Source organism: Prinia subflava, chromosome 19 (genome assembly GCF_021018805.1).
Source record: "Prinia subflava isolate CZ2003 ecotype Zambia chromosome 19, Cam_Psub_1.2, whole genome shotgun sequence".
Taxonomy (NCBI): domain Eukaryota; kingdom Metazoa; phylum Chordata; class Aves; order Passeriformes; family Cisticolidae; genus Prinia; species Prinia subflava.
Genome location: NC_086265.1, coordinates 11,145,541 through 11,157,937, shown reverse-complemented (window position 1 = coordinate 11,157,937; position 12,397 = coordinate 11,145,541). Strand labels below are relative to the sequence as shown.

At 39.9% G+C, this 12,397-nt stretch overlaps 1 protein-coding gene across 2 annotated transcripts in view; it reads right to left on the bottom strand.

Annotated features, from left to right (window-relative positions):
- Positions 1-788: 788 nt before the first annotated feature.
- The window catches only part of SPECC1L (sperm antigen with calponin homology and coiled-coil domains 1 like), a 64,863-nt gene continuing 53,254 nt past the window's right edge, over positions 789-12,397 (bottom strand). For both annotated transcript variants that reach the window (XM_063416441.1, XM_063416440.1), the window contains exons 14-16: positions 10,224-10,340; positions 9,630-9,689; positions 789-7,897 (exon numbers count right to left, since the gene is read on the bottom strand). In XM_063416441.1, the coding sequence (XP_063272511.1) occupies positions 7,808-7,897; positions 9,630-9,689; positions 10,224-10,340 (267 nt within the window). In that variant the 3' untranslated portion in view covers positions 789-7,807. The remainder of the gene's footprint in view (positions 7,898-9,629; positions 9,690-10,223; positions 10,341-12,397) is intronic.

The window sequence follows — 12,397 nt, the reverse complement described above, 5'->3', positions numbered from 1 at the left end:
AGAGTATTTCCTCAAGAGAGGAGAAACAAGACTTTTTTGCAGAATAATATTACTGAGACAAGGATTTGCCTGGATTGCTGAACAGTCAGAAAACACCACACAACATCTCAAAAAGGTAGAAAATATCTGTACTAGCCCGTGCCTTTCAGAACAATATTTACAATAATTAGGAGCTCAATCTAAACCTCTGGATCCAATTTATTCCAGAGCACTTGGAATTTAAGCTGCAAACCAGCATTTGAAAACAGTTACCATCCAGGATGATCTGAGACCAAACCAGGTTTAAGGTGTTCTAAAGCTTTATTTTCACCTGGAAAAATTATGTTTAGGTTTCTGCTTTAAATAGTCTGAACTGTTCTAGAGATTAAGTCCCCAACCTCTCTCCAGCCCAACTCCTTTAGAAACAGAGAGGGAGTGAGCACACAACTGCCTTACTTGGGTTGGGCTAAGTAACATTTAAGTAATTCTAATTCTGCAATGTATTACAGAAGTTGCCTAAACTGAACATATTCTCTGCCATTTCCTTCCCTAGAACAACACAGGCTAAGCAGGTGCCTTAAACGTGTCCCTCTTATCAGGGGCATTCACTGTCTTCTCACTTCTCACCCTTTGGGGGTTGATCCTGTAGAGGCTGCTGGTGTCCCAAGAGAGAGATGACTCCCAAAAAATCCTGAGGTTATGAGCACACAAGCCCTTGGCACACTCCTCACCTCCACCACTGCTGGAAAACAGTGCCAGAACCAGCGTGAGAACAGCCCCTTCTGCAGACCCAAGAAAACAAACACAACTTCTGCTATTTGCAATCTTTATTTCATGAATAATTAAGGAGAAAACATGGCAACATTGGCAAATCGAAGGCATACATACTAAATACTCATACAGAATACATTATGGAGAAAGTAAATGCCCAGGTCTTTAGTGGTCCTTGCAAACTGAAAGCATTTTGGGTCCTCCAAAAGGTTTAGCTTAACATAGGCTTGCTGACTTTTCAAGTTCCAATCATTACCAACTTGTGCCTTTCAAACCAGCAACAGGGTGAAATACAATTAGAATACTCATTCAAATTCTCCTCAAATCTGTATTTCTCAGCCCTAACCAGAAGCAAACAAAATGGTATTTTTCCTCCTTGCCATTTAAACATATACATTAATACACCAGCCTAAGTGGTCCAGACACAAGCAGCTGTTGAAACACGTTCCATGTTACTGAGAACCTGCAGGAGTACACACCTGTACACACATTTATACATGTGGGCACATCTGTGCATTTATGCAAAGCCTCTCTCAGTGTCAGATGTGTGTAAACTGTTCAAAAGGGTTCTGGAAAAAGCAAAGTGCTTGCACTTGTCTAGAAGAATTTCTAAACCCACACAGAGGCTAACATACAACAGCTGTGTTTCAAGGAAGAGTAAAACCAATGCACATCAGAACAGCTGGAAGGATGAGAAGAGCTTTTAGAATCACTGGGGTTTGGATCATCTTTAAAGGCCATGGAAAGTGAGCTTTAAATTAGCTATTTAGGAGATCTCATTACTGGCTGCAGTGTCATCTCAGGCAAGGTTAGTCCTTATCCAGTACAGTGCTGTGAAGTCAGACTGAGGCATCAATAAAATCCTGTTCTTTCCCCACGTCCAAAATTCATCCCACTGCTCTGTCAGTTCTGCCTCACACCTGAACTGAAGCACCCTCACCCAGGAGGTGGAGGGTACAATTAATGCCCTTCTGGGTTTGATCAGGAGACCTGTCCAGTATTAAATGGGATCACTGATTTATTTCAGATACACTGAACAGCTCTTGATCATTACTGACCTAAAGTGAACTTACAGTCTGGAGGCAAACTAGTCTATGCCTTCTTTAGTAGTTATACTTTCTTCCCATTAGATAATACACAGAAAAAACACATTTCTGTTCAAAAAAACCCTTCACATACATATAAAAGTGCTACTTATAAACAGAAAAAATAACCTTACAATACACATAAAACCAAAAGTTTCTATCAAACTGAAATGTTGTAAGTTACCAGGATTAATCACTTGAGTACGTTACATGTATCTGTGCCCTCCTAGCTGAACTGATTCCCAAGTAACCATCCTAACTGAACATATGCAATAACTGGAAACCATTTAAAGCCTCCAGAGGAATTTCAACAATGGAACAAAAACAAGCAAACAAACAAACAAAAATATCCACCAAAAAAAAGTAAAGAAGAGCCCCTTTCTCCCCCCTTGTTGAAAGAGCTCAGAACCAAAATTGGACTGTTCCATTATTGCAAGGGCAGTCCACAGTCAGGACAGGTGAGTCCATGGACTGTGGAACCAGGACTGCCAGTGGCTCCTGTGCAGCAGGAAATGTCTGCTGGGCTCCCTCACTACCACACAAACACAGCAGGTACATGCACTTCAAATAATCCATGGGTCACTGGGGTGAAAATGCACACCACACATAGGCTGGGGCAGAGCAGGTTCCAAGCCTTGACTTCCCCAAGCAACTTCCTCATATTCTAGAACTATGCAAAATACAAAAGCCTTAGAAAAGTGCAACAAAACTAGCTTTATGACATTTTCCTTTCCATTTCCATAAATACAATCTCATAAAAATATTATTAAACAGAAGCATACTTCCCAGTGGAGAACTAACAGGCCACATTTCAGCTCTCAGTAAATGATTTTGCCTAAACTGAAACCCCCTGAAAATAGGGGATTAAAATGAAACCAGCTTAATTGCATCAGGCTGCTGTAATATTCTGCCAAGTTTACCCTACTGCATCCCCAAGCCCTGCTGGGACTGATGGGAACTTTCTGTGCAACTCTGAGGCAGACAGTGGCCTTTGGGTAAGGAATATTCCAAGCAAAAGCTAATGTCAGTTGGAAGGAAGTCATCTGGTATTCATAGGTTTTACTTCAGTTTCATTGGAGGAAATAATTCTAATATCCCAGAATGAGTTAGCTCAAGGAGATCAGGGCAGTGGCTTTGTCAAACCAAGTTCAAGGGTGTTGCATCCAAACAACTGGAAAGTGTAGCAAAAACATAAGGAAAAAAAGACTTGTATCAACAAAAAGAAATCAGAACTGTAAAAATCTTGACCTTTAAAGTTATTTAGCATTAATTATCCACAGCATACTTGCTACATATTCCAGATGCTTAACGTCTTGGGTTAGATAATTATAGAGTGTACTACAAGACTGACTCTGAAATCAGGGAGCACAGCAGAAGAGCCTCAGATGAAGGAGGGACACAGCAGCCACACAGTAATTTAAAACCCATTCAGCCCCTCTCCTGTGAAAGCAGAAACACTATTCAAGATCTCTTGCTAAATAGGGACAATTGAATGTATTAAGAGATGTCTGTGTTTTGCCAGTCCACACACACTAACTTGGGAAAGCACAATGGCATGTCCAGCCCTCATGGATGATGAAGACACTTTAATAGCACTTAATTCTCACCAAGTCATTCCTCCAACTGGTTAATATTAGCTTAAAGAAAGGGATGCACTAATGGTAGCTTAAAGAAAGGAATTGCAGAAAGAGAGCTCAGCAGAACATAAGAATCAAACAGAAATAAATATTTACCAAGACAAGGGAAGGACCACAAACAAACTACACAGTTAACTCAGTCCATACATGAGCAGGACTATTTTAAGATCCTCTTTTTCAACCACCTCAGCCTAACTGACAATAGGCAAAAAGGAGCACGAAGGTGTACAACTGGATTCCTTCCTAGAAGAATTTTGCCCCTTAGCAGCTCCTGCCTGGGGCTGTGTTGGTTGCAAGAGGCAAACAAGAAGTGAAGCCACCAGAGGAGTCACAGGAACGCAGTTTAAAGGTGTAACTGCATCACTTCAGCCTTTGGAAGGAACTGTCACACACCCCCTGAACATCAGAAGTGTCCCCAGACCAGGAACAGGCAGGAAAAAAAACACCCACAAGCTCTCCAAATCTCCATCTTCCCAGATAATCTTGGTTAAAACTAGGCTGGAATAAAAATTGTGCCCTGGGCCAAATCTGTACAGAAATAGAATTGAGTGAAAGTAATCTGGTGATGCAAAAGAACTCAAATGTCTGGAGTGTTGAAACTGAAAAAACAGCTAAGAACTTAACACTGAGATGAGAAAGAGAAATGAGTCTCCAATGTCACAGCTCCACGACTCACAAGGCAGATCCTCAGCAGCCTCAACCACTCTACTGCACCATTACAGGAGGGCTCCAATTTATTTCTCCTCATGCACCTAAAACCAGAGCATCACTGCTGCCAGGGATATTAATAGGAATTTATACCAATAAATTAAAGCAGAGATCATTTAGCACTGGCAAATTAAGGGCCTTCTAAGACACGATGATGGACTTCACAGGAAAACACAAACAGTGGAAATATTTCATAAAACTGGAGACAAGAAATTATCAGAAACACTATATGTAACTCGAAGAATATATTTTATGCAAAAGAGACAAAAATCTACCTTTCAATCAGAATATGTCATAATTATATACTATACTCTGCATAAACTATGCACAAACACAAATTTAAAAGTGAAAATTTCACTCAGTTTTTTAGAGGCATAAGACATTTTTTGTGAGGGCCAGAGATTCACACTGGAGATACTAAATTAGTGTTTCTATTTAAACAAACAGCCAAATCAAACTGGATTAAACAAAACCAACTGGAAACCAAAGGAGGTGTAACACCTCTGGAAGTGTTTGCATCCAGAGGATGACACAGCTGGACCTGCATCAGGATTCCCACAGCTCCATTTTTCTGCCCACCCTAAGCTGGCCATGAGTAACCCTGATATTCTACAGCACAGGCATTTGCAAGGCACATAGTAAAATATAAATGGATGACAACAGATCTGCAGTACATTCAGAAATATCTTCTGGATTAGAAGGAAAGCGAATCAGCATAAACTTGCACTTCACATGAACAAAAACCCAAACTGTTTCAGGATTAACTATGAACAGAAACCAAACACAACAGTGTATTTATTCCACATCCAGAAGAGTTACTGCTGTTTTTGCTCTTGGACAAGTGAATGTGGTTTGAAGGCTCAGAACAAACCACACTGCAGAGTGCAGCAGGGCTTTGTGTTTGCTTTAGATCTTCCACTGCTTCATCCCCTCCCCTGGGCACCTGTGCAGCACCTCACACGTAAAGGCTCAGGAACATCAGGACACAAAACCTCTTCATGGAGCCCGGGGTTCCTGGGCTGGATTCACAGAGTTCTACCAGACTGATCACACCGAGAAGAAGTTTACAGATCTCTGAAGTTCATCACAAGATCCCTGCTATAATTACTGCTAGCTTTTGTCTCTCTTCCTTTCTGAAGACCAGCAGCTCGTGTTTTTAACAGAAAGGATCTGGCAGACGTGATTTCTCCTTTGACAAATGGTTACACTCCCAGGATTATTGCATTTAAGGACTCTGACAACATTCCAGGTAAATGAAAATGATCACTGGACAGAAAAAAAATTAGCTCAAAGCTCAAGTTACCTCACCAAAACATGTAACAAGTGAATTTAGATCAAGAAATGCTATCCTTTTCATTAGAAAAATATTATTTTAACTCTAAGGCAATGAATAAGACAATCATAGATAAGGATATCTGTTCAGAGGATAAACAGAAGGGTTTTTAAACACTGATTGGCAAAATCTGGAATTTAATAATAGGAGCCAGAAAGCAAGACAGCAGTAATCTGTATTTCCACTATGACTATCCTCACTGAAACTAATGAAGTAAAAAAAACCTGAAGAAATATAGAGGAGAGGAAAATGCATTTCAGACTTTTATTACAATCTATTAATGAAGATCTTTCAGTTGAAACCTCTCTTGCAACAATTGTCTTTAGATTATGCTGGCTCTTCAAATGCACCAATTAATCTGAGGATGTCTACTTCTGGTTCTAGAGAGCTGAAAGAATGTTGGAGACACCTCTGCTCTGAAAACTTCTCCAAAGGCCCTCAGCACAGGTTAAGTAGTTATTTTGCAAAGTTCCATAATTCTCACAGGCACATATCAGTGTAAATTCTTATACAATGCTAGACATGCTGAATTATTACTCTTCACGTGGGCTATGTTCTTCAGATGATGGGGGTTTGGATTTGGCAAGATTTTGAGTTAAATCTGTGCTTTTATACCATGAAGAAGTTTCACAGATGCCAAGCACAGTTGCATTCACTGGGTTAACATCTATGACATTCAAACTGTCCTTAACAGTCGTAAGAGCACCATAGAACAGATTTATTTCCTTTACAATGGGGTTACTGCTGAAAGAGCCTGTGCTTATAAATAGCAGCTGTTACAGAGCTCACTGCTCAAGTTGGCTTCTGCTTCATATTAATGAGATATTCCGTGGCTGAACTGCTGGGAGTGTTCAGAAAAGCAAGAGGCAGAAGCAATGACAGAGTGAAGTCTCCCCTCAATTTGACAAACAAGATTACAACAAACAGCTGGTGACAAATGGAGCCATGAAAGTGTTGGGAGCCATTAACATTCCACACCAGGCCCTGCAGTGCCAGGATGGATCACCTCAGTGATCACTAAGGCACTTAAACTCTTTTGCCCAAGAGCTGCTAAATGAATTCAGGTACATTTTCAGGAAAAAAAAATGAAGAAGTTGAGCAGACTAAAGTTTCTCAATTCCCTCCTTGTGACAGTGAGTCATTTCCACGCAATATTTGAGACTACTGGGTGTACACACATTACATCAGTTCCTCCATGGTCCTTCCCAGAGAACATCTCACCTTCTGTCACTCAGATGAGGATGTGCAAGACCAACGAAAAACACACAGAGAACATGGCAAAGCAGGATTTTGATACAAACTACTTCATTGTTACATCTTAATGAGAATATCTTCTCTGCAAAGGAAATGTTATCCCAGCTCCAAACTTCTACCACAGATATCCACGACGTGTGCTCGTATTGCTGTAGAGGAGAGCCTGGGGTGGCTGCATGTGCTGCACAGGAGGAAGAGGGCAGAGAACAGGCCAGGCAAGGGGTGATCACTGATTCATTTCTGGTACAGTGGAAGCACAGGGACTTTGCACAGATCCCTTGAAGTGTGGTGTACCCTGGAAGCCAGGAGCTGCGTGTGCTAGTCTTTACAATCCATTAGATAAAGATGAAAGCCACATCACTGTGACAGAGGTAGGCTTATAATGAAGCTTGAGAATGAAGATTTCTTCTGTGCCAGATTTTCCGAGGTATCAAGAGCACTTTTCCCCTCAATTTGTCATTATGGAATCAAAGCTTGTTTTCCTAGAATATTGTGCACATTTTAAAGGATGGAAAATAGCTGTATAGGCAGTAACTAAGTTACCATTTAGAACTCTACTGTATTGGGCTGCCATATGCTGTGGGTAGAATATTCAGAGTCTGTGGAATCAGGATGCTACAGAAAGTTCAGTAATATGATGCCATGTTATCCTTTTCCTTCTCAAAGATTTACCTGTACATTCAGTCCCCTATATGCCAGAGGAAGCATTCATCTCACTCTCCCAGCAAAGAAAGTTTCAGGAAGTCTGACTGGAAAGGCAGCACAGAAGTAGTTCAGGCTCTTTAGGCTACATAATTAATCTGAATAGCTTAATAACTTGGGTTAGTCCAAGCACTGTGGCAACAAGTTCTTGCTTTTAAACAGTTGTTTCCATGCTTAGTAGCTGAAGCAATCTGAGACAATCCATGGTAGTGTCACTGAAGTTTGAGGGGACTCAAATGTTGCCAGTTTTCAGTGAAATGGGGATTAGCATTTCAGTAAGGTTTCCATTTGGTAGCTCATGTTGGTTGTATCCCCTGGATCTGTCGAGTGATTAGGGTTCAGGTTTCAAAGTATTTGTAAATTGCTGTAACATACAGCATGACATTCTGCCAGTCTGGACGCTCAGTTCGCACCATTTCATTGATGTCCTGTCACAGAAAACAGATTGGTCACAATCAGGAGTGAAAACCCTGAGAGCACTGTGGCAGTGTTTTCACACATTCCTGGGAATGGCAAATCTGTCAAGTTTCCACAATCTAAAGTACTGATGAAGAAAGCTCTGTTTTGTTCCATATATCTTGGTATTACTCACAAAATGTAATGAATAGCATATCTGTGGATGGTTCTTTTGTTGACTTAAGATGGAAATGCCTGATGCTGTGCATGCTCAAGCTGTCCCCCACTGAGCACAGCTGGTACAGTAGTCAGACTTTAGTGTTCACATAACCCTGCACCAGCCTTGCAAATCAACACAACCTACCCAGGAACTGTGAGCCACGGAATCAAGGCCCAGATATTAATTAAAAGTTCAAAATTCCCATCAGGTTAAGCATCAATAAATAATCGACTCCCAGCTACTCTCTTCAGCACATGTACAAAGCAAAACAGAGTGATGTAGTTCTGAGTAATTTCTGTTCACTGTAAGGCTCTGCTTGAAAGCTTTGGAATCTCCAGAACTCAACAAAGAAGCTGTGAGCTCTTTTAGCTGAACACCTTCCTCAGAAAATGAGGAACTTCTACTTGCATTCCACTCCTGTTTACATACAGCACATTTCACACCCTTCTTAACCCCTTGCTCATGTAATATGGATGAGACAAAAATCCACAGACCTACAAATCACACACAGTGTGCCTGTAGGTATGTAAATAGATATTAAACTTCTTAAGATGAATGCAATTTGCACCTTGACTGAATTCCATTCAATTTGCCTGTTTAGAGTATCTGTAATGAAGTACCTCACAAAAGGGAAGGGCACACAGCAACCATTTGGACTAAGGCTGAGTTATACAAGAATTCCTGCAGTTATTTTCCACAATCTCATTCTTACATCAGCACTTGCTAAGAAACTTCCACATCTCAAATCAGTGCCAAAGCCGAAGGACGAAAGCGCAGGAGTTGCACTGCCATTGTCAGCAAACACAATGCTGGGGGGCTAAAAGCACTGATAAGGATCAAGGAAAGTGTTATTTTTAAAAACTCTGTTGTACTGTTAGTTGCTAACTATGGCAGCTTTGTTAGAATTTAGGTTGCAAAAGGATCACTTAAATCTCATTTCTGATAATGGCAATTTCAGCTGAGTTTTTGTGATCACTCACAAGGTTTGGGATACTCCCAATTCCACACCTTCAGAAATACTCCTGTTCTAGTAAACACTCTACTATTGAAAACTAATTCTTTTACTCTAAAATTTGTGTAAGACAACTTTTAAACAATCACTGAAAAAACTTACAACTACTTGCAATGATGACAAATTAAAGGTCTAAACTTAAATCTAAGCTCTCACACTAAACTGAGAAAAAGGAACAAATGACATTGCTTGATCTGTAGCTCCAGAGTTCAAAAAATCCTGAATAATTTAAAAGTAGGGCAGAGACAGGATAGATTTAATGGATTCTTGAAAATTGTATTCTCAAATTATTCTCAAAAAAATTAATTGCTGTTATTGATATTTATTTTCATATTGGGGGAGTTGGTGAACCTTCCTTTTAGAGCTTAACCAGTCTGTATTTCAGTCATTATTTAGTGCAGTAATCTCTAGCTGAGCTCATCTGCTGCTATTTTTAAGTATAAACATCCAAGTCTTTTGAGACTACAAAAATAGAGTAATTTTGATTTTTATAAATGGGTCATAATTTATTCAATATGCATTTAAATCTTACCAGAGTAGATTTGATGCCAACACTTTCAGCTGCCTGAAAAGCCAAAGTGAAATTTCTTCTCTGCATGAGATATGAAAACATGTTAGAAAACAAGGAAATATTATTTCTAACATAACAAAATGGTCTTAAGAATGTTCATAATAATGTTACTACTTTTGATTCAAATGGAGTCTGTAATGTGACTACAGTAATTGAAAAGAGTCATAGGAATGAATGTGTTTTAATATCATCCAAAAATTTATAAAAAAATTTATTAATTGCCTGTTCAGAAGATAATGCTGAATATCATTGTCAGTGAAGAACAACTGAGTTATAAAATACTAATGAAAAGATTATTTATTCTCTAAAAGCATAAATTAAAAAAAACTCTTCATGCACTAATAAAATAATCTTTTGTTTTTAGGACCAATTATCATTAATTGTACATCCTGGGCTAACAGCAGGTAGGAACTGTGGCAGACCAGAATACACAGAGATCATTTGGAAACCCTCGTAACACTGGGATTTTTAGAACTCAAATTAGTTCATTGGTCTTTATTAACTGATATTAACTAAAGCACTGCAGTCCTGGGAATGGGATTTTTAATGTCTTACCTTGTCCTGGCTGTTCAGTTCTTGATAGGGAATGTGGGCTGGGAGGTAAGTGTGGAGAACTGCACAGAAAGCCAGGCCATCGTTCCAGCTGCTGCTGAAGTTTGTGATGTCAATATTCTTGAAGAGAAAAAACCCAAAAGTAATATTAAAATCATAAGCTAACTATTATTATATGCTACTAATTCATCAATACTTCTTTTTAATACCTCAGAAGAAATTGGCAGAGGAAAGGGGACAACCCAAAACCAAAGTGCTGTGGTAAGAACTGCACTACTAAGGAAAACAAAATAATACAGTGATAGAAAGACAGTTATTTTATATAATAATTTCAGATAATTTTACGTCCTCCCTCAAAAAAAGGTGCAAAATGTGTGCTTGAGTGTGTGTTAAAAGCTGGAAAATGCTGTGCTGGAGAAGGTAATGGATTTGGTGCCACTGCACACCCCAAGACAGAAAAGCAAAGGAGTCAAAGACTTGTACCCCAAATCCCTTATCAGACAATGTGCTCCTATCTCTGTTCATGTTCATTCTATTTTCTGCTTCTGCTACATTCATAGCCAGACAAAATTTCTAAAAGATGAGGAAAAGTATTTTTTCTTCTAAACAAACAATTTCTCTATAGAAACTGATGTGAACAAGATCACAAACAAAAGTTAACTTCCATTTGGAAATAAAGATGTTCCAGCAGATTTAGTGCTGACAGTAGCAGAGAATCGTTGGGATTGAAACTGAAATTGAAAATTGCTGTCTTGCACTCTTGATCTTTTAGTTCCCGTAGGAAACTCAGTGGCACTGGTAAATGCATCTCCTGAGACTGTCTAAATTATTGTAGAGTCAGCCTAGTCCAAAAGAGTTATGAACAAGATGCCTCAGTGACCTTTTAAATGACTGTATATTTGGCTGTTGGCAGTCAAACAATGTTAGAGAGGCTAAGTGGATAGCAGTCAGTTTAAACTTTAATTAGGAAACAACCAGCAACAACAATATATCATATATCTTTTACACTTTCATGGAGAAATATAAATATGCTTTAATATCTAGCTCACTTAACTGGGCTCAAGCAGAAGCTTATTTAGTTTCTGAAGTTTTTACAGCAGGAACTAAAACCTCCAGTCACAGAAGTGCAGGATCACCACTACCTGAGCCAAGCTTTCACCTGACACCAATTCAGCAGCAGCAGCCCTGGACAGGACACTCCAGCTGGTCATTCCCAAGGCAGAAAACTCCACCCAGAGCCAGTGTGCTGTGCCAGGCAGCCCAAACGAACAACAAGCACAATCTCCTCCGACAGAGGGAAAAAACAAAACTCTGGGCAGTTTCTACAAGAATGTGAGGGCAGCCTTGGTTTCCTGCTGCCTTTAGCACTTGTGCTGCGAGGGCAGGCGGGCTCTGGGCTCAGTGTACGTGCTGGGGCTCACGCCGCACGCGGAAACGCCGCACGCGGAAACGCCGCAGACCCCGCGCTGTGGGAACTGCTCTGCACAGGCTTCCTCCAGCCACGGGCTGGGAAAAGGCAAAAGCAAAAGGGGAAAAATGAAGGGAGTTTAAAAAAAAAAAAAAAGCTCTTTTCTCCTCAAGAGAGACAGGAAATTGGATTTAAATTAATGCCTGGTTAAAACTTTCTCAGTGTTACTTAAATTAAGGAAACATATGCAACAACATAGTATGAGGTTTTAAGGAAAAAAGAAGTAAAAATGTCAGATTGTTGAAGCCAGTAAATAAATTTCTACATGTGTCCATTCACAGAAGTCATTTTTTGGAAAGTTCTTTCCTCCTGCCCTGTACCCAATAAGGCCTCAGGCTCTTATCTGTGTCTGTAAGATGGATAAGGGTAGGGAGAGGGGCTTTTCCTCATTACAAGCCTGTGTGGCAAGCTGGCTATAAAAATATAAAAATCAGGTGTGAATGACCATGTTGGCTTTGCTATACAATCCACTGAGGGAGAAAAACTCAAACCTGGTTTTCCCTTCTTGGCTGAAATGTTCTCCCTCCTTCCCTGAGATGACCAAGTGATGTGGGAAGGGGGAAGATGGACATTGGCAGGGCCACAGAGAAATTACAATAAGAAAAAGTCATCTTCCCATAAACATTACAATTGTACAAACTAAATACCTCACTTTAACTATTAGTAAGTATCTGTAGAATGCTGAATTTTTAATATAAAATTTGCGGGG